Source organism: Notamacropus eugenii, chromosome 4, assembly GCF_028372415.1.
Source record: "Notamacropus eugenii isolate mMacEug1 chromosome 4, mMacEug1.pri_v2, whole genome shotgun sequence".
Classification (NCBI taxonomy): Eukaryota; Metazoa; Chordata; class Mammalia; order Diprotodontia; family Macropodidae; genus Notamacropus; species Notamacropus eugenii.
The window spans coordinates 341,539,784-341,562,434 of NC_092875.1; the positions used below are offsets into that span (position 1 = coordinate 341,539,784).

Here is a 22,651-nt window from a genome sequence, read left to right on the forward strand (position 1 = left end):
TTGATTCTCAACATCACCATCAGGGAGATGATGCCATGATACGCAAGTGAATTGGATGTAAATGAGGGAGAGCTGTGCCAAGTCACCAGCTTCACTTTCCCCTCCGAGTCATCTGGGTCCAGTGACAAGATATAGATCAGGATGCCTGGAGATGGCTCTGGATGCAGTGGGACACCATAGCCTTTTTAAGCTAAGGTCTGTAATAACCATAAGTATTTTCATGTATTTCTACTTATTAATGGGTCTATTTCAAACCTTGATCATAAATTATTTAACAAACATCAGACACCATTTCATTCGTATTTCATTGAGTGCTATCCCATTGTGGTGACATTTTCAAATTACTCCCTAATTTTCAGGATTGAGTTAAAAAAATTCAGAGCCCAGTCCTTTGTAAACTTCAGGTGCTTTATGGACATGTGGCTTCCAAGGGTTTACAAAAATTTAGTCATAGCCTACCCAAATCCTAACTGTCCTAAAATATTTCCAGAGTTAAAGCCCCTCGCACTGTTCCCCCCTCGAGTTGGCCCCCCTCGGGTATCGCCGACCAGCTGCCTGGGGTGGGGGGGTAGGAGCTTCTGCAACGCCACGTGCTTCTCCAGCTTTGAGCCCCGCGCAGGCGCGCCCGCTCCTTCGGCCTTTCGGAGGGAGCACGGCCCCGCCCCTTCCTAGGACCCCAGTGCATGCCGGGAAGAGGGTGGCAGCGACCCGCCTGCCTATGTCACTGCCGGTTGGGGCGCCATCTTGCTCTTGCTTGCGTCTGTGGTGGGGTTGGATGGGACTGTGGCGGCGGCGGCGGCGGCGGCGGCGGTGGCGGTAAGGGGGCGGCGCGCTGGTGCCCGGGCCTGGCGAGCCCCTCCTCCCCGCGGGCTCCGCAGCGTGTTGGGCGCCGGACGCTGGGCGGCGGGGGCGCCGGGCTGGGGGGATGTCCGCCTTCTCGGAGGCGGCGCTGGAGAAGAAGCTGTCGGAGCTGAGCAACTCGCAGCAGAGCGTGCAGACGCTGTCGCTGTGGCTGATCCACCACCGCAAGCACTCGCGGCCCATCGTCACCGTGTGGGAGAGGGAGCTGCGCAAGGGTGAGTGAGCGAGGCCCGGCGCGGCCGGCCGTGACCAGGCCGCCTCCCCCCTTTCCCGTGTTCCTTCTCTCTTTTCCGCTTCCTTTCCCCTCTTCCTCCTCCTCCTTCTCTGAGTCCTTCCTCCTTCCTCCTTCGTTCTCCTCTTCCCTCTCCTCCTTCACCTTCAGCGGCTGCCGCCGCCGCCTCCTTCCTCCCTTCCCTGGCTCCGAGGCTCCTCCCCGGGGCCCCCAGAGAACTTGGAAGGTGCGCCCTGACGCCTCCCGCCCGAGCACCTGGGAGCGGCGAAGCCCCGAGGCCCGAGGACCCAGTGTGGAGGAGCTGCCCGTGGCCCCTGTACAGTTGGGGCCAGTCCGACTCAGTCCCGGTGCAAGAAGCCGCATCCCTCCGGGGGCTCGAGGAGCGCGGCCGGACGGCTCGTGTGCGCCGCAGCCCCGGAGCGAAGGGAGGAAGCCGGCCCCAGAGCTTTAGGCAGAGCCGCTGGGGTGTCCGTGCTCTGCACGAGGGTCAGAAGCCGGGCTTCACTTTGCAGAAGGAAACTAACTCGAGACCATTAGTTGCATGTTGATTGAAGTGTTCAAAGTTATCCGAGCATGACGGTTTTGGAACCCTATTCTTCCTAGCTCTTTGAGTGGAGGAGTGTGTTATGTCCTAAGGTTAGAATGGTTCCAATCCGAAATGATGACTGCTGAGCAAATTTACTTACACGTTAGTTTTAGAGTTTTAAGAGGACTTAGAGTCCGTTTAGTTCTCCAACTCTCATTTTACCGATGAGGAAACTGCGGCCATAGAGATTCATTTTCACTTCACTTTAATAAATATTAAGTAGCTACGATGTGCCATGACATGTATGAAGCCATGGGGATACAAAAAAGAGGCAAAGTTCCTGCCTTCCAGTTTACAGTCTCTTGAGGGAGACAAGAAGCGCACAGATATGTGCACAGCAAAGATTAAGTAACTCCTCTTGTGTAACACGATTAACAAGTTGGGTCTTCTAGTTTCCAAACCCAATGAGTGGTCTTTTCCACTGTACTATGGCTTCTTTAAGATTAGAGGAGGTACGCGTTTAAAATTTGTTTAAAAAATTTGTTAAACTTTTAATAAAACTGATGAAATGGATGTTCATTTACTTATGTAGAAGTTATATGATTTTGTTGTAATTATTACCTGGCCTAAGATGGTCATAATGTACTTGGTGCCACGTGTAAGCTAAATAAGCTGTTTCGTTTTGTTTCAAAACATTCTGCATTTTTTTTCTGTATCTGTTTGTTACTTGGTTTTGATTGAAAAATAGGTGGATACATTTTTTAGATTCATATACTAGTCTGTTTCATACGTTTGTGTCCCTGGCTTTACCTATTTCCTGTGGACAATTTTGTTTTTCTATACTTTGGTTTACGTTTTGTCTGATGAGAATACCTTTTTTCTCACATATGACTTGTAACCTTCAGAAGTTGCTTAATTTTGTGCATAAAATATTCAAACACCATGGTTTTACCTCAAAGATGTGTTTATTAATGAAATTAGAATAATTTTGAGACAGTGGAAATACAACACAGAATGCTGATATTTACTTAGGCCATATGCTAGAAAAAATATGTAGCTTGTCTGTGTAATTTTTCTTAATTGCTTTAGAATTTTCAGGTAAATTAGGGTTTGTTACTTGTTAGTTTTTTTTCCCATTAGAAACATTATTTAATAGCAAAACTGATGGGACCAGACTTGGGAAACAATCTAATGATAGACAGGTAGGTGTGTTGCAAAGATAGAGCACTGAAAGGATCTGAAGTTAGCTAGAGCCGAGTTTAAATGTGGCTGCAAACAGTTAATAGCTTTGTGATCCTGGGTAAATCACTTAACCTCCGGGTCTTCTTCAGTACGCTGTTAAATGGGGATAATTCTAGCACCTACTTTCAGGGTTGTTTGAGGATCCGGTGAGATAATATTTGTAAAATGCTTTGCAAACCTTAAAGTGCTGTATAAATGCTAGCTCTTATTGATGATGATATTGCTGTTTGACATTTATAAAATTTTGTACATAATTCTCATTTGAACCTTACCAGCCCTCTAGGTTTCCTCAACAGATGAGGCAATAGAGGGAAACAGGGAGTTAAGTAACTTGCCTACTAGCTAGTGTCAGAGATGGCACTTAAACTATGGTTTTCCTGATCCAGCATTCATCCACTATACCATGCTATCTCAGAGATTGAAGTCGTATAATTTGGTGAATTGGAGGAGATTAGGAGATTTGGCTTCCTCATGATTTGTTGTGGTATATTTAAAATGCCATTCAGGTAGTAGACATTCTGAGAATGGTCTTATTTGACCTTTTGTTACTGGGACCTGAAATCACTAGTTTAACCATTTGTATTGGTAATGGTGATAGGATCATTCATTTATTTGTTTTGTTTTGGTTTGTCAGTTATTGTAAAGGCATGACTTTAGCGAAATACGATTAAATCTCAGTTATTTTTGTGTAGATTATGCATATTAGAGGAATATTATGCAACCAGAAACACTTTTGCCCCTAAAACATGGGGAATTTCTTGTCCCCCACCTAAACTGGGGCTCCTTGGGTTCCTCCAGTTCCTTTTTGTTAGCCATGTGATCTCATAACCTGATGTAACTGCCTCAGTTTGCCATTTGTTAGATTAAGGTAATGGTTAATATTAATAAAACAAAAAGATGATTTTGGTAACCTTTACTGCTTTCCTCCCTTTAGATCAGATTGTCTCACATTTAAAGGAAGATGTCTTCTGGGGGTTTGCAACTGTTCTTGGTTTGTTGTCATCACAATTTACCTAGAGTGCAGGTAGCAACTAAAATGGAAGCTGGCACTTCCTGAGAAATAAAGGTGGGATTGTTTATTGGAGTTTCTGGGTTCACTGTGGCAGAAGGGGATAATAACTCACATTTACATATTGCTTTAAGATTTTACAAGGTGAATTCAAAAGAGCAAAATGGACTCGTTTTACATTGTATGACTAATTTACTGTAACATTTGTATAACTTCTTGGATTCTCATTCCTGGTTCAGTAAGCACATTATTGAGGTTATCTTTGGGTACTTTATCATTTTCATTAGTTCTCTGGTCAGTTTTTCAGCCTTGAAGTCCCTTAATTCAACAGATTTCCTTACTACTATCCCAGTGGACAACTCTGTTTCTCTAACCCTGTTAAGTTTTATTGGCCCTCAGTTACTCCCAACCAGTGAATTGAGAGAACTTGATGGAATTGGTTTTACTCAAAAAAAATTTTACCTGGGATGATTATTGCAGTAGGAATAATAACTTTATTCATTTAAGTCAAGTTACAGGGAAACTGGTGGCTTCTTTGGTGAAAGAGGAGACAAATTTGTAGAAGAGAAAGTCTTTCAATAAAGCTATTCTAATAGTGTAATATATGTGATTTTTTAAACTGAAACCTTGTCTTTAAGGGACAGTCAGATCTACAGCTGCAGCTTTCTGCCTCTACTTTCATCAGCTGAAGATGGCAGTGAACTCTTTCTTCATAACATTTAATTTGTTGTTTCCTTGGAAATTGGGAAGGTTTCTTGAAATTCAAGTTTCTTCACTTAAATTTTGTATGCTATTGATTGGTTCTACCTCATTGTGTTAATAGACCTGTCATCTGTGTGATGTGAGGAATTCTTTCCATGGGTATGGATCACAATCACTTTATCTTTTGGAATGATTTCCCATATTCTTTCATAGGTCTTCAGTTTTCCATTGTAGGCCTTCTAAATATAGTTTCCAGTATTTCAGCATCCAGTGATAGAAATATCTGTTACCAATGGTTTGGTACCCTGAAGAAATGTCGTTTTTTGACATTAATGTAAAGTTTATCTTCAGCCTTAACTTTGGAGCCACATGTACCATATAAATAGCTTGAGAGTTTTCACTAAAACCTTAAAACCAGCTAACTTTCAAAGTTTGTAACATTTTTCTTACGTATAAATTTTACCTGCCCTATCTCAGAAGCATAGACACATTTAGTTCAACAAACAGTAAACAAATGCTTTGTTTGAGGCATTGTTTTATGAAATGAAGAAAAAAAACTTTCCTATTCTAAAGGAATTTATATTTCCTCTGGGGGATTTGACATATACACCGTTAAAAAGTAGGAGGTAAAGAGGGAAAAGAAGAGGTCAGAGTACTCTTGGAATGTTTGAGGAGGCTAGCTGAATAGCTGTGAAAGGAGTTGTAGAAGTTATATATATTTTTAAGTGTTGTTTGTTGAGGTTGACTATAACAGGGAAGGCTGCAGTGTAGATTCCTGTATGGAAATCAGGTGAGACAGGGCACTGGGTACCGTATCAGCAATGTCTACTTCAAACATCCAGGGAAGCGAAAGTTGCGGCCATAGCCTTGATGGTCTTTTCTTTTAAAAAAAAATAAGGGTAATTACCAAGCAGTTTTTTTCCTGCCTAATCCCCATTAGAGGGGGAAAACAACCAAAATGAAACATATATATATATATATATATATATATATATATATATATATATATATAATCAAATTTCCTGCATTGGTCATTTCTAAAAATGTTTCTCATTTCTACATCTTCTGGGATATTCTTTTAGGAGGTGGGATGGTAGTTGTCTGGAATTCTGATTGATTATTGCTTTAATCAGAATTGATCAGTTTGTCTTTACTGATCTTTTTCATTAGAATAGATAAAGCATATTGCAAGATATTATATTATACCAGTATATGACTTGATTAAAATTGAATGAGATATGTCTTAAAGATTCTAAAAAATGACATCATTTTAGAGCAATATGTTAGGCACAGGGTACACAAAGTTTAGCTAAGGTGGAGAGGTTTCTACCCTCATGGAACTTTTATTGAAAGATAACATCTATTCACAAAAAACTATTAATATACAGTAATATGTGATAAATATATCAGAAAGGTATAAAACAAGACTGTTGTGTGGAAGTGGAATGGAAGTAACATTTGCATTGGAAATTTTAAGGTTAGGTAAGATATTCAGCAGACCAAGTGGGAAAAAAAGAGCATACCAGGTATAGAAGTTATTGTGTACAAAGGCATGAATGGAATCACAGAAATACATCTTCCATTTAGTTGTCAGATTGAGCTTCTTAAAATAGTTGACCTTGTCACTTACCTCATTCTATTCAGTAAACTCCAGTGGCTCCTTTATTACTTCCAGTATCAAATATAAAATCCGTTTTGGCTTTTTAATCACTTTATAACCTGACCCCTTCTACCTTTCCAATCTTACACCTTACTGCTTTCCTTATATTCCATAATCCAGTATCACTTGATCTCTTTGTTATTCCTTGAAAGAGACACTTTATCTTCTGTCTTCATGCATTTTCAGTTACTGTCCCCCATGCCTGGGATTCTTTTGATCCTCACCACTGCTTCTTGACTTCCTTCAAGTCTCAATTAAAATCCCCACTTTTCTAACAACCTTCCTTGACTCCTAGTAAGGATTTTTACCTTCTTCTTGAGGGTACTTCCAATTTATCTCATATCTATATCTATTTGTCTATCTACATATCTTGTTTGTACATAATTGTTCTCATGTTGATTCCTCCATGTTACTCTCAGGCCCTTAGGAGCCAGAGCTATTCTTTGTGTCACTTGTGACACAAATAACATGTAATGTTACATAGAATGCAACATTATGTGACACATAACATATAATCAGTTACTTAATAAACCCTTGTTGATTTGACTGGAAGTGCATCTTCTTTATACATTCAGTTTTTTAATCCTGTTTTGTGAAAATGTGAATTTTAACAACAAGATCCCTTAATCCAATCCATTCTCCTCTTAGCTGTCAAAGTAACCTTTCTGACCATGTCAAACCACCACTCCCCCACCCCACCCCCACTCGATAATGCTGAGTAGCTATTATTAACAAACTCTAGTCCCTGTCACTCCTAAGATCATATAAAATCCTGTGTTTCATGTTCAGAGGTGAGAGTCTTTCTCCATAACCTGGCATCTCCTACTTTCCATTCATCTTACACCAACCTTGATGTACTTTGATTTGGTGATACTGGCCCCCTGGCTTTTATTCAGACAAGACTTCCTGTCCTGACTCCAGGAATTTTTGCTGGGTTTCCCCACATGTAGAATACTTTACTTCCTCATCTCTGTCTCCTGACTTCCCTTAAGACCCAGCCTAAATTCCACCTTCTTTAGGAAACCTTTCCTAATTCCTCTTAATTCTAGTGCCTTCAATCTATTGGTTTTCCCCCCCAATTTATTTTGTATATAGTTTGTGTGTAGGTACTTGCATGTGCTTTGCACCATTAGATTGTGGGCTCCTTGAAAGCAGGTGCTTTTTACCTCTTTTTTACATTTTTTGTGTGTGCCTAGTGCTTAGCACAGTGCCTGACACATTTAAGTTCCTTAATAAATGTTTGTTGTACAACTGATTGACCTCTTCAAACTGTCATCCTATAGATCTACTTTCCATTTTATAACCAAATTCCTAGAAAAAACTATGTTCAAAAAAAGAAAAACCTATCTGTGCTCATTGCCTCCATTTCCTTCCCTCTCACTTTTCAAGTCTCTTGTGTGCATTATGACCTCCTAATTTAGCTAAATAAAACTGCTCTCTCCACAGTTACCAGTGATATTTTCATTGTCATATCTGGTGGGTTTCTTGGTCTTTGCTGCAGTTGACACTTTTGACTGCCCTCTCTTCTCCTAGATGCTCTCACTTTGAGTATTTGTGATACAACTTGGTTTTCCATACATATCTGAATTCACTGGATCTTAACTCATGTCCTGGCTCCCAGCTGTGGTTGTACACTAAGCATCTGTGACAGGTACTCTTCTCTCTATGTGATGTCATTGACTCCTGTGAGTTCAGTTAACAAACCTGAAAGGGACCTTATATATATAGTTTAACTTTCTCTTTTTCATAGATGGGAAAACTGAGATTTAGAGAAGTTATGACTTGCCCAAGGTCAAACAGATACATTGAAACAGGCCTTGGATTAGACCTTGGGCAACAAGCAAGTCAAAATCATTTATTAAGTGTTTACTGTGTCCAGCACTGTGTTAAACGCTGAGGATACAAATAAATACAAGCAAAAAAGAAAGACTGTCTCCTTAAAGAACTTTTATATCCTAAAGGGAGGAGGGGTATACCATAAACACACAAAAGGGAGCTGAAAGCTGGGGGGATTGGGGAGAATTTGAAGTCTGGAAAATCTTTGGTGGGGTAATTGAAGATTGGTTGGCCTGGACCCTTCCTGCAGTGGGTTTAAAACTGATTTCCTGACTCAGTTCCTTCCATTAGATCTTTATTTACAAAATAAGATGTATGTAGCCAGTTGACTGTCCTTTAGGCTTTTGGCCAGTTGTTTTGGTCATTCTGTTCAACAAACATTAAGGGCCTATTATGCATTGGTGATGTGAAGCCTTAAGCAAACACAATCCCTTCCCTCAAGAATTTACATTCTATTTAGAGGACGCAGTATGGAAATACATACACATATATACTGTATATGATTATTTGTGGAGGGTAAGAACACCAGCAACTGAGGAGGTCTTAAAAGGATTCCCATGTAGGTGTGATATGTGAGCTAGTCTTGAATGAAGCTAAGTATGTATTTAAGAGGTGGATTTTAAAAATGGGGAACAGCCTGTGCAAAGGCAGAGTTAGAAGATGAAATGTTCATTTAGGGAGCAGAAAGCACAACAATTTGATTGGAATTTAGTGTATATGTGGTTGTTGTCCAGAGTTTTTCTCTTGGGCTCTTTTATAATTGCTACAACTGAGAAAATAAAGAAAAGAAAGCCTTTTTACTGGGCACCTAGGTGGTGCGGTACATAGAATGCTGGGCCTAGAATCAGGAAAACTCATCTTCTTGACTTTAAATCTGGCCTCAGACACTAGATGTATGACCCCGGGCAAGTCACTTAACCCTGTTTGTCTCAGTTTCCTCATCTGTAAAGTGAGCTGGAGAAGGAAATGGCAAACTACTCCAGGATCTTTGCAAAGAAAACCCCAAAAGGAATCACAAAGAATCGGACATAGCTGAAAAATGACTAAACAACAACTACTTTTTACTAAAAGTATTTTTAAAATCTAGGGGTGAGGAGCCTGTGACCTTAAGTCCACATGTGGCCATCTAGGTCCTCAAGTGTATCCGTTTGATTGAATCCATACTTCACAGAACAAATCCCCTTATAAAAGCATTTGTTCTGTAAAACTTGAACTCAGTCAAAAGGCTCCACCCAAAGACCCAGAAGGCCACATGTAGCCTCCAGACCACAGATTCCTTGCTTCTAGTTAGACCTTCAGTCTACTAACCAACATTATGTACAGGTGTACTTTGGAGACTTTGCAGCTTTGGTTCCAGACCATTGCAGTAAAGCAAATAACACAATAAAATGAGCCACACATTTTTTGGTTTCCTAGTGCGCATGTAAGGTACGCTTATACTACTATACTGTATTCTATTAAATGTGTAATAGTATTATATCTTTAAAATGTACATATGTTAATATAAAAATACTTTATTGCCCAAAAAAGTACTAATCACTTAAGCCGTCGTTGAATCCTAATCTTTTTGCTGGTCTAGGGTCCTGCCTCAGCGTTGATGGCTGCTGACTGATCAGGGTGGTGGTTGTTGAAGGTTGGGCTGTTTGTGGCAATTTCTTAAAATAAGACAGCAATGAAATTTGTCACATAGATTGATTCTTCCTTTCATTTGAACACTTGAATCCATGGTAGGGTTATTAATTGACCTAATATCAGTATTGTTGTGTCTTGGGAAATAAGGAGGCCTGAGGAAAGGGAGAGAGACCAGGAAGGCAGACTTGATGGAGCAGCTGGATGCACTTATAAGGGCTCCCAAACAATTAGAATACTAACATCAAAGATCACTGGTCACAGATATGAGATAACATAACAGATGTGTGTACACACTCACACACACATTTGATAGCCACAACAGAAGAAAAAGTTTGAAATATTGTGAGAATTAGCTAAAATGTGACACAGAGACATGATGTGACACATGCTATTGGAAAAATGATGCTAATAGTCCTGCTTGATGCAGGGTTGCCTCACATCTTCAATTTGTAAAAAATGCAATATTTTCAAGGTTCAATAAAGTGAAATGCTATAAAACTTCTGTATATATATGTATACATGCATATACAGATATACACATATAAATATATTTAACTTATATTTGTACATACTTACAAAATTTTTAAAATACCTTTTCCTGGAAAAAAAAGGTTAAATGATCCAATAACTACAGTGAGTCTAAGCATATCTTTAAAACACTTTATTTCATCAATATGAATTGCCAACTGTGTTGCTGAAATTAAGAGAGTTAGACTCAATTGTGAGAGTTAAAAGATTTTTTGTTTGACTTGGAAAACATTTTGTTCTATTTGACTCTAGGATCTGCTCTCCTGGGAAATGAAAATATTTGAATAATGAACCCACATTATAAAAGTATGACTTTAAAGCAGAAGTTCTCCAACTGACTTTCCTGTTTGACACTTTGCCGGAAGTGAGCTGTCATCCCTCAGATAGACTGAAGGCAACTGTCCTTTCTGTTTGCAGAGTGATGCCTAAGTTAGAAGCAGGATCATAGTAATTATTTTGTTTTTTAAAATTCCTTCTTATAGATCTTGCTAGGCTGCACTCAACAATAATCTTACTCATTTCAATAAACAGAATACATTTTTTAAAAGCCAGGAATTATTTTATATTTGCAAATTAAGTAGCATGTGTTTGCTGATTTAATGGGCAGTGAGTTTGTGTTGTCAATCAACTGACAATGAAAACAACAAAAAAAATTAGTACGTGTATTCTTAAGTATAAATTCTGCATTTGGACCATTTGCTTTAAAATGATGTACTCCTGGCCTTCCACTTTTCCAGTCATCTTTCACCCTGTTTCTCTACGTACACTTGATAGTTCTGTGACATTGACCTTCTTGCTGTCCCTCCAAAATGGTATTTATTCTCCTGACTTCATACATTTTCATTGACTGACCCTCATACATAGAATTTTCTCTGTCTTTATTTAAGTCTCAGTTAAGATGCTGACTTCTACAAGAAGCCCTAATTCCTTCTTAATGCTAGTTCCTTTCCCCTGAGATTATCTTCCAATTTGTCCTGTGTGTCTTTTTAAAAATGTTTTAATGTTGTCTCCTCCATTGGATTATGAGGTTCTTGAGGGACTTTTTGCCTTTCTTTGTGTCACTTTGTGCTTAACACAATGACTGACATGTAATAGACACTTAGTAGATATACATGACTTTTCCAGTGAATATATAAGAATTGGAATGAAGAAAAATGGTATAGTTAGCCTACAACTTACAAATAAGATGTGTTAGAAAAGTTTATGAACAGTTACTGATATGTTGTTGATATACATGTGTGAAAGCATATTTAAAATCAAGTTTTTAGTAAAAGTTAAAGTATTACATATATTTTGCTCTAAAGCCCTTTTCTAGACTTATGGGGAAAAGGCACTTTGGAAGAAGGTAAGAGATAAAGACTTTTCTTAGGGAATTGGATTAAAGATGATCTTTAACCTTTTAACAAAGATTAACTCATCTTCTTAACTTCACCGCTTCCCTTTTCCTGAAAGCAATTGGCTTTAGAACTTACCCAAGGGATATGCCCTCTATTTTGTTGAAAGGGAGGCACCCTCACAGCTTTATATCTAGAAAAGACTGTCCATATTGATCTTCTTTGATTCCTCAAGAGCAGTGGTCCAAGAGGGAATGGATTGGGACCGCGTTACAGTTTTTTAATATCAAGGTTTTATTTTTACATAATTACTTTTCTTTGGAGATTCCTATAAATGTTACCTGAAATCATCTTGAGGCAGAGTCCTGTAGGAGTGCATGGGAGATATGCTAGTTTGAACATCTCTCTCGAAGATAAAAATTCTTGGATCCTATATTAATGTTAAATGAGATTGTTTCTAACAAACTTGACATTAAAATGCAACACAAAAAAATGGTAGTACTGTTGTCCTTCAACATAGATTTCCAAGTCAGTCTATAGATGCCTGCTTAATCCATAATATGATTTAATTGTTGTATTAATTGAACTAATTTCTGTGATCCTTTTCATCTCTACAATTATAATGACAGCATTTTAACAATATTATGCTTTGATTTGTGGTAACAAAAGACCAGGATAATTTTGTGTGTAGTACTTGGGAAATAACTAGGCAAACTACTTTATATAAATTTAATGGAACTCTTTAAGGAATATGACCGCTAAGGTCTGTTCCAGTCCTAAATTTATGATCTTATAAATGATGAGTACAAACAGTTCAAATAAACATGGGAAGACTTATGAAGTGATGCAGAGTGAAAGAAACATATCCTGAAGAACATTATAGTTCAGCAGTATAAAGGAAAGCAACATTAAGAGGCCACAGTACTTGGGTTGGTAATGGTTCTCTACTGTCAAGTTTAAATGTGCATCTATCTATCCTTTCTGTTAAAAATGAGTAAACTTCAAAAGAACAAGTGGCATTTGCTGCTAGTCTTAATAACATTTTGCTAAGGGACCAAATCATTTATAATATTTTTGTAGGAAAATACTGCCTCTTAACCCCCACCCCTCAGACATGTAAGGAATAGAGAATACTACTTATTAACACTTGTTTTAGACCATGAATTGAACACTTGCTGAGGCATGTAAATACCTTGGTTTGGTTCTGCTTAAATAATGGAAATTTTATTTTCTTGTATTTACCTGTTTTAGATAAAGGTTCAGTATGATAATATGGTGTATTATCCCTTCATATTTTTATTGTGTTTTGCATTTCAGTGATTAAAGTGATAAATTCATAAGTTAGTGATTGAGAAACCTTAGATATGAAAAGGAATGGGCTTCCCTACCCACCCCTCTTGACCTTAAACTTGATAATTGTGTATATAATACTAATCCTGATCTTTTATTTTTAACATTCTATGTTTAATTTTCTCCTCTTTTTATAGGAAGAAGATATTTCCTCAGCTTTTTACATCACAAATAACTTCTACAGCATCAGCAAGTGACAGCATTAGCTTGGGAGGGGAGAAAATGTTCAGACTTTTTCCAGTAGCAAGCTAGTTTGGCTGTGAGGGTGAAACTAATTTAGCAGAGAAAAGCAAGCCAAACTTTCAACAAGAACATATGAAAAAGCAGTATACTTTGATTTTTCTGCTCAGTTTTGGGGCAGAAGCTACCCACATGTTAATGCATAGGGTTTTGAACCACAAAAACAGAAAAAAAATTGGGGAGGAATTAGAGGGAGGGGGTCCTTTAACTATCGGCAGAAGTGAGCATGTTTTCCCTTCTAACTCTGTCTTGGAGGAGTATTATGTTTTTTTCTAGGTCCCCTTTGTATGCAGTCAAGTGTTCAATTTTAATTTCTCTCTTTCTATAGCATCAGTATGCAGGCTAATTTTCCAGTGTTGTAGGAAGCAGCATCTATGCCATGGAAGGTATTTATGCCTGAAGATGTTACTTAATCATATGTTGTGGTCATTTTTCTTACTCACATTATTTAACTGCATTTGGTAAAATTTAAATTAATCATCTGTATTTTTATGCTTATGTTTAACCAAGTGGTCTGACTTTTACTCTTAATCCTTGAACCTTGAAGCTAGCCCTCTTGGCATCTGTATTCATTTAGGTCGCAAATATGGAGGAACACTTGGAGTCATTGTAATTTTTAATGTGATAGATTTTGGAATTTGAGACCCTTAAATGAGTAGAAAGAAATAATGAACTGCCATTCCCAAGGTCTTGAGTTTGATGGACTGGGAGGGATGTAGGGGGGGATTGTTCCATGCAGATGACATTTTTGAAGGTAAACTGGGGTTTAACAGTGATTATTTCTAATTATAATATTTCTTAATATGAATTTATAAGCTAAGGCTATTAGCAATCATATCCTGCCTTCAGTATGTGGAATCTTAATCAGGATTTTTTTTTTCGCACTCAAGTAATATATGGTCTATTTTATTGCATAATCGCTTCCAGAATTCATGGAAATCTATTAAGCATTTAAAAATGTTTATGATAATCAAGGGAGTAAGCTGACTGAGTGGATAGAGCTGGGGAGGGGGTGAGTAGACCAAAGAACTGACTGGAATCCAAAGAGAAAATCACTAGCCCCCAAATAGCCTTGGGATGATTGTTCTTTCATCAGAAGGGATTTGACTGAGTAAGGAAGGGAGCTCACTCAGGGCTAGTGGCCAGAGCCTTTTTGCTTAAAAGAGAAAAACTTCCTGTTTCACAAAAGCACTGAAATTTGAATAAGGAACTGAAGTGTCACCCATGGATACCTCCATCCTGCACACAACACATGGCCTACATAGGATAATTTTGAGGATGGGTTTAAGAGCAGGTGTCAAGAGGGAGACACAATAAAGAACAGTGGTTTGGAGTCTTTATATAAGTTAAAAACCCAGGGAAAGGGTGTCTGTAATTATTTAATACTATGGTACTACAAAGTGCTTTGGCTACAGTAGAAGTTTTATCTTTCTCTAACCCTAATAAATACCTTTAAAGATGCAGCTCATGTGGTGATATGGTTGTGTTCACACTTATGAACAAAAAATAGTTATGACAACTGGATCGTAGCAAAATACAGACACCTTTATTTAACAAATGGGGTTTTGTAGAAGAGGATATCACTTTCCATAATTCTAGTAATGGGAAATGATGCTACAGCTAATTGGAATTAGGTAATTTTGCTATGGAAAAAGCTGTAAAAAGGTTTAGGTTGTTTTTTCACCAAGAAGACGCTGCAAGTTGTCAGGAAAGAGTAAGGAGTACCATAATTGCAGACCACAATTGGTGAGAAAAGAATTCTTTTAGCTCCTTTCATAATTCCCCTCAACCTAATGACCACTTTAATAGGATGAACTTGAGAATGTCTTTGAGACAAAATCTTTCCAGTTTTATTCTGTAATTAACTGTTCTGGGCATCTCCTCAAATCCATAGCCGATCTCTTGATTAACTAAATCAAGGAAGTTAATTCTTAGTTAAGTGAAACATCTTATTCTGTTAATCTGGTTTATGTAATCAAATTCGTGCATACCCTTGTTTGGTTGTGAACTTTTCTGTTGTCCAAAGCTACAAAAGACATTTTCTTTGCTCTTATTTTTTTTAAAAAGAATTTTTTATCAGTATTCATTAGTGAAATTGGTCTATAATTTTCTTTCTCGCTTTTTCTTCTTCCTGGCTTAGGTGTCAATGCCATATTTGTTTCATAAAAGGAGTTTGGTAGGACTCTTTTTACCTATTATTCCAAATAATTGATTGCATATTGGAATTAGCTAAATTTAAGTGTTCAATGGAATTCACTTGCAAATCCATCTAGTCCTGATGCCTTTTTCTTTTCCTTAGGAAGCTCATTTATGACCTTTTTCCTAAAATAGATTTATTTAGATATTCTATTTTCTGTTGATCTGGGACATTTTATGTTTTTGTAAGTATTCTTCCTTTTACTTAAATTGTTAAATTTCTTGCCATATAGTTGGGCAAAATAACTTCTAGTATTTGCTTTAATTTCATCTTCATTGGTAGTATATTCACCTTTTTTAATTTTTGTTACTAATGATTTGGTTTTCTTCTCTTTTTTAGATCATATTAACCAATTGTTTACCTATTTTATTTTTTATTGTGTGTGTGTTTTAAATAAAACTGGCTTCTATATTTATTAACTCAGTGTTTTTTTTTTTTACATTCAATTTTATTAATCACTTTTAATTTTCAGGATTTCTGATTTTTAATTCAGGGATTCTAATTGCTAAATTTAAGGATATTGGGGATTTTTATTTTATTTTATTCTTTTTCTATTATTTCTTATTAATTACAAACCCAGTTCATTGATCTGCCTTTATTTTATTGATATCAGCATTTAGAGATATAAATTTTCCTTTGATTACTGCTTTTGCCTGCATTCTATAAGTTTTCATATACTATCTTATTATCATTCTTGTTAATAAAACTTAAAATTTCTATGATTTGTTCTTTGACATACTCATTTTTTAAGATTAGGTTGTTTAGTCTCCAATTTATTTTTAATCTGTTCTCATCATGTTTATTAAATATAATTTTTATTATGTTATGATCTGAAAAGAATACATTTAATAGTTATGCTTTCATACATTTGACTATAAAGTTTTTATGCTCTAATATAAAGTTTTTGTAAAGGTGCCATTTACCACCGAGAAATGATATATCGCTTTCTGTTCCCATTCATTTCTCTCCTGATGTCTATATTTAGCTTATCTTAGTTTCTACTTGTCTCCATGATTTCTTATTTATTTTTTGGTTAGATTTATCTAATTCTGAGAAGGGAATATTGAAGTCTCCCACTATTACAGTTTTGCTGTCTTTTTCTACCTATAATTTGTTTACCTTTTCCTTTATAAATTTGAATGCTATAGCATTTGGTGCATATATGTTTATTACTGATTACTTCATTATCTATGGTACTTTTAATATAATGTAGTTTACTTGCTTTTAAAATGAAATATTTTAGCTTTAACTTTATCTGAGATCATGATTGCTACCTCTGCTTTATTTACATCAACTGAAACATAATAAATTCTGCTCCAGCCCTTTATTTTTACTCTGTGTGTCTATCATTTTAAAAAATGTGTTTTTTGTAAACAGCATTTTATTGCGTTCTGATTTTTAATAGATATCTGTTTCCATTTTATGGGTGAGTTCATCCCACTTGCATTCAAAGTTGTAATTACTAATTGTGTATTTCCTTCCATCCTATTCTCCCCACCCCCCCTTGATCCTTCTCTTTCTTTCTTTTTACCTATCCCTCCTCAGAAGTCTAATTTACTTTTGACTATTGCCTCTCTAATCCGCACACCCCTTTAGGAGGCCATCCTTTATCCTGCCTCCTTGCCCTCCTACTTCTTTGCAAGTTAAGACATTTATACTCAACTAAATGTTTATATTATTATCTCTTTAACTCAGTTCTGATGAGAATAAGGTTTTGGAGCTATCTACCCTTAACCCTGTCTTTCCTCTCCACTGTAATAATTGTTCCATTTTTGCCTCTTTCATATAAGATAATTTGCTCCATTTGACCTCTTGCTACCCAATTTTATTTTTTAGGATCATCCCATTATAATCAACTCAGACTCAAGGTCTTTGTCTATTTATACTCTTTCTAATTGCCCTGAAAATGATAACATTTTAGGTCATGTTACAAATATTTTCCCACGGTAAGACAGTAAAAATTTTAACCTTATTAAATCCCTTATAATTAGTGTTTCATGTCACCCTGATGGTTCTCCTGATTTTTATATTTGAAAATCAGATTTTCTATTCAGTTGTGGTCTTTCCCTCAAAAATGCCTGAAAGTCCTTTAATTCAGGGAATTACTTTGTTTATGATGTGAATTTTTATGTTTAGGCATGTATCCATTTTCAGCTTATTGCATTATATGGTTTGTTGGAACTGTTGTCAATCTAAAGCACTTATATCCTCTCAGAGTTGGAAGGGATTTATTTAAAAAACAAAGTTTGTTAAAAAAAAAACAGAACTATTATGGTGACAAGGAGTGCCTGAAAACTTAAATTTAATTATCAGAAATTCTGTTGTCATCATGGAAGCTTTATATGATTAGCAGAATTATTTCATACAGATTATTATACTTGATCTAAATGGACAGGTGTAATTTTCGGTCTCTGTAACCTTTTGGTTCTAATTTTTCTTTTCCATGCCCTTTGGGCCTGTTTTTGCTCTCTGTAAAGTGAGGTCCTAATAGATAATCTCTGGAAACTGACCTAATCCGGAGAGAAGACATCTTCTGGATATGTAAAAATAGAGAGGGTAGTCTCAGAATTTTCTTGTTTCAGAAATAGAAAATACAAATAGTTGGCATATAACCCTGTTGGCCTCTTATTTTGTAAAACTGAGCTAGGCAGGTTCTCCAGAATGTATAATTTCAAGTTAATAAACACTGCTTTAATAATGGATTGGGAAAATAACTTACATAGCTATGGTTAAACTGAATAATGAATAGAAGGGAACGGACAGTTTCATGTTCAGAATTATAAATATTTTTGCAAGTACATTATTTCTATAGTTTAAGATTTCATTGGTCCTTCCTGAGGTTGCAGATGCTTCATCTTTTCTTTGTTGCTCTGTTATGTATCATTATTAACATAATTCTCTTTATATATTAAAGAGAGGGAAGAAATTCATATCTAGAAGAATAGGTTGGGATGGTATGGGTCACTGTTTAATTGTTTAAATTTTGGATTGAAGCTGACAACACAGCTGCCTTTGTCATTTGCACTCTAAAAATATGTATCTTCTCTACAGATGCTGAAATCCTGATGTTTGTGGAATTTTTAATAATCCTGTTATGACATTCAGCAGAGTTAGAAATTTTTTGCTTTTTACAATCAAGCCTTTGACATTTTCTAATTGGAAGATTGTGTACTTTAAGCCTAAACTAGTTGTGGATAACTTCCAAATTACAATAAATTCAGAAATATCTCCTTTCCAAAAAATATTTATTCAAATTCAGAACCTTTTGGCCTCTTCTTCCCATTCTCCTCCACTTTCTATGTGAGATCTAGTGATTTTTTAAAAAATAATTACTAGTTACCTTATGTTTATAGGAAGACCCAGAATTGTAATGCATCTATTTTAATTTGATTCTGGGGGAAGAGATTGTACATGTTGAGCAAATTTACACTTAACAAGTATTTAATTGATTCTGGCTTTGAAGTTCTGTCACCATCCTGTTTTTTTAGCAACCAAAGGGTAGTTAATTTTTGAAATCTTATTTAAAGTAGTTGTTTATATTTAGTTACTAACTTAAGAAATTCTGTTTTGTTTATAGACACCATTGTCCTTCCTACTGCTGTGCACACTAGGTAGTGTATATAAATTCTGTAGGGGTAAATAAGGGACAGAAAATAGGTTTTTTCCTGAGTGAAAATTCATTTTTTAACATTTGATTGTAATGCTCATTTGTGAGTGCTAGAATAAAAAGTTAGGAAGGCATGCTTTTTAGTTTGCATTTAAAAGTGAGTTCAGGAATCTGGAACTTTGTGTGAAATGTGGTTTGTGTATAATAATATTATCACAGTGAGAAACAGTGGATGTATTTTAGGGAGGTTTTTTGAAAGGGTGGTAATATAAAATGCAAGGATGGAATGTAAGGAGTGTTTTGAACTTGATACTTAGAGAAAAATAAGAATGAGTAGAGTAGCAAAGTTAGTGCATCAAATATAATCCATTCTTCCGTCTTTTTAAGCTCTTCATATTCTTATTCCTTCTTACCTTTTTGTTTTTTAAAAACATACTATTCTCTTCCATTAAATCTTCTTGGTATAGTTTTTGTTCTTAACATTACAATTCATCTCCCTTGCTTTCCTTTTCACCTTTACTTCTTGGAATCCCTGGTTTCCATGAGGACTCATTTCACATACCACTTAATACATGTGGCTTTCTTGGAGTCCCCTTGTGTAGCACCTCCCTCCCAAAATTATTTTGTATTCCTTTTGTCAGTATTCCAAATGTCAGTATATGTACACATTTCCTCATAAGAACGCAAGATTCTTGAGAGCAGGCACTGTTTCATTTTTGTTGCTTAACACAGTGCGTACATGTAACATGCTTTATAAAACTTGTTGATGTATAGCAGTAGATAATTTGTTCAGTGGACAAGAAATATTTATTGAGGGCCTTCTTTTTATATACGGCTCTTTCTAGGTGTTTTGTACTGTAGCAGCTATATTGTATTTAGTAAGTGCTGGATTAGGAGTCAAGACAGCATGCAATTCAATTCCTGTTTCTGCCATTTGTGGCTGTATAATTATAGGAAAGTTATTTAAACTTTCCTGTGCCTCAGTTTTTAGATCTGTAAAATGGGGATCATAGTAACAAATGAAAGATCATCAAGTAAAGGTCATAGGAAGAACATAAAAATAGCAGTAATTTTTTTATTATTTTATTTGTTTTCAGTGTTCTAGTCATTTCCATATGTCTTAGATTTTTTTCTCCTCCCTTCCTCCCCTTCCTCCCTCCCCATAGCTCCACCAACAATGAATTAGTGTTCCAACTCTCCCACATTTTTTCCAATATTTATCATCTTCTTGTTTTGTCACGTTCGCCAGTCTGAGAGGTGTGATGTGGTATCACAGAGTTGTTTTGATTTGCATCTCTCTAATCAATAGTGATTTAGAGCATTTTTTCATATGACTGTAGATAGCTTTAATTTCTTCCTCTGAAAACTGCCTGTTCATTATCCTTTGTCCATTTATCAATTGGGGAAAGTTGGTGATTCTTTTGTTGAGTACCGAGGTAGTTATTTGTGTAGCTTATAAAAGTCTGAGAGAGGTCTGTTGGCATTTTTTGTCAATCATGTATCCAAGACATAACAGAAATTGAGATAACTACCATTTCTGGCATTTTCATGTGGACATAAATGACACTTTTAGAAGGAGCCTTAAAAGTATTGCTTGTTATGAAGTTTCAGACAAATTGATCAGTGCTGTGTTTACAGTTGCCCATTGAAGGAAAGGGATGTAGAAGAAAAAATTAGTTCTGTGATGGGAAGTTTGATTTCTAGACCATGGTTTGCAATTTTGGGATGATATTTCTTGGTCAGAGATGGAACACCCTTAACAAATCATGGAAAGTGTGTATTTGCCAGGTGTTATCCAAATCTAATCTAGTGGACTTTAAAAAGGATAGAGAAGAGAAAAGACTGTTTACATATATCTTCCAGATTAGATTCTCTAGAGCAGGGGTTCTTTACCGTGAGCCACCAAGGAGATCTGTGAACCTGAAAGGGGAGAAAAAAGTGTATCTTTATTTTTCACTAACCTATAACTAAAATTTTACATTTCCTTCAGTTATGATTTTAGGCTACAATAAGCCTTCCTGAACACTAATATGGCTTTAAAAAATAAAATTCAGCTTCAGCATATCTATTTTGAATGAATTGTCTTATGTAGTGTGTTAATAAAGAAGCATGTTACTATGTCATTTAAGAAACATTTTGATAACTATTTCAATATAATTGGTTTCCTTTGTAATGAATGCTGTGTATTATATTTTATGTATTTAAAAATGTGTGTTTATTTTATATATCTCATATACATAGGTTTATTAACTAAAGTGCTGAAGGGGTACATCACACACAAAAAAGATTAAAAACCTCTGCTCTGAAGAGTAACCATGAAGGAGAAAAATAACAGCTGAGATACCTGGAAATTCTCAGGAGACAGAATTCCAGGAAAGAGCCATTAGCAAAACCCTTGACTTCACATGTGTTTCTATAGATGCTCAAAGTTTAGTCAGCAAACAAGAGGAATTAGAGGTCCTAATGCAAGGGGCAAATTTCACCTCTTAGTTATTGATGAGATGATGTACACAACAGGTCCATATCTGTGACCCTATTCAAAAGAAAGAAGATAGATAAAAGGAGCGGATTAGAAAATCTGGGGGAAAATATGATGTAGAATGTTTGGGTGAGGATCAGAGGAGGGAGAAATAAATAATTATGTTATTGAAGTATACTACAAACCACCTGGACAGAAAGAAGAAATAGATGAGTTTGGGAAATGGGTTATAAACTTGGTACAGAAGAGGAACATAATTCAGACATCTGTTGGAACTCACCTTCTGCCAAAAGCTATCCACTAATTAGCTTGATGATAACTAGCATTTATATAACACTTAATGGCTTGCAAAGTATTTTACTTAACTTTTCTCATTTGATCCTAGCAACATTTCTGTGAAGTAGATACTGTTACCTTAATTTTACAGATGAAAATAATTTGACTTGACTTAGCGATAATTTCACCCTTAAAAAAGTAGAGGAAGTAAAACAGAGGAAATATTACTTTAGATCTGATTATCACTGATAGAGAGGGGAGGAGTTGATTGTTGGGTAGATATCATGGAAACTTTAGGGTGAAGTCATCACATCATTTGAAATAGAGGAGTGAAAACCTGGGTGTAGTCTGGTACACATTGTAAGTTTTGGGACAGTAGGTTTCCAAGGGATCAGAGGAATGAATATTAGAGGATCCAGGGAACATGTTTATTGTTTACCTAAATTTCAGCAAAACTTTTTGATGAAGTATCTCATACTAAGTTGGGGTGGTAAAAGAAGTGGTGTAGACAGTATTGCAATTTAGCTGGATTCAGATTTTGGATAGGTTTCAGAAATAGGAGGCCTATATAGTGAAAGTACTCCAGGGATGTGGAGTTGGGCCCATGCTATTTAATGTTGTCATCAGTGACTTGGATAAAGACTTTGAAGGTGTGCTCTTCAAATTTGCAGGCAGCACAAAGTCAGGAGAAATCTCAACAATGGATTACAGAATCCAGAACAATCAAGTTGGAAGAGAAGAGAAGATGAGGGAACAATATGATATCTGCCTTCAAAGTATGTCTTCAGGAGGGCCAGAAATTAGATTTGTTCACTTTGACCCTGAAGTCAGAATCTGGAGAAATAATGGGTCCAAATTTTAAAGAGACAAATTTAGGTTTAGGGTCAAGAAAAACATACTTTACAAAGCTGTTATGAAACTTAAGTGAGATAAAAGACTG

The 22,651-nt window shown here is 36.3% G+C and overlaps 1 protein-coding gene across 4 annotated transcripts in view; it reads left to right on the forward strand.

Moving 5' to 3' along the window:
- Positions 1 to 746: 746 nt before the first annotated feature.
- The window catches only part of RPRD1A (regulation of nuclear pre-mRNA domain containing 1A), a 95,123-nt gene continuing 73,218 nt past the window's right edge, over positions 747 to 22,651 (forward strand). The window contains exon 1 of one of the 4 annotated variants that reach the window (XM_072605278.1): positions 747 to 1,076. In XM_072605278.1, coding sequence (XP_072461379.1) covers positions 926 to 1,076 — 151 coding nt within the window. In that variant the 5' untranslated portion in view covers positions 747 to 925. Of the gene's footprint in view, positions 1,077 to 13,516; positions 13,539 to 22,651 lie in introns of those variants that run through there. The other 3 variants (XM_072605280.1, XM_072605279.1, XM_072605281.1) reach the window with 3 other exon arrangements.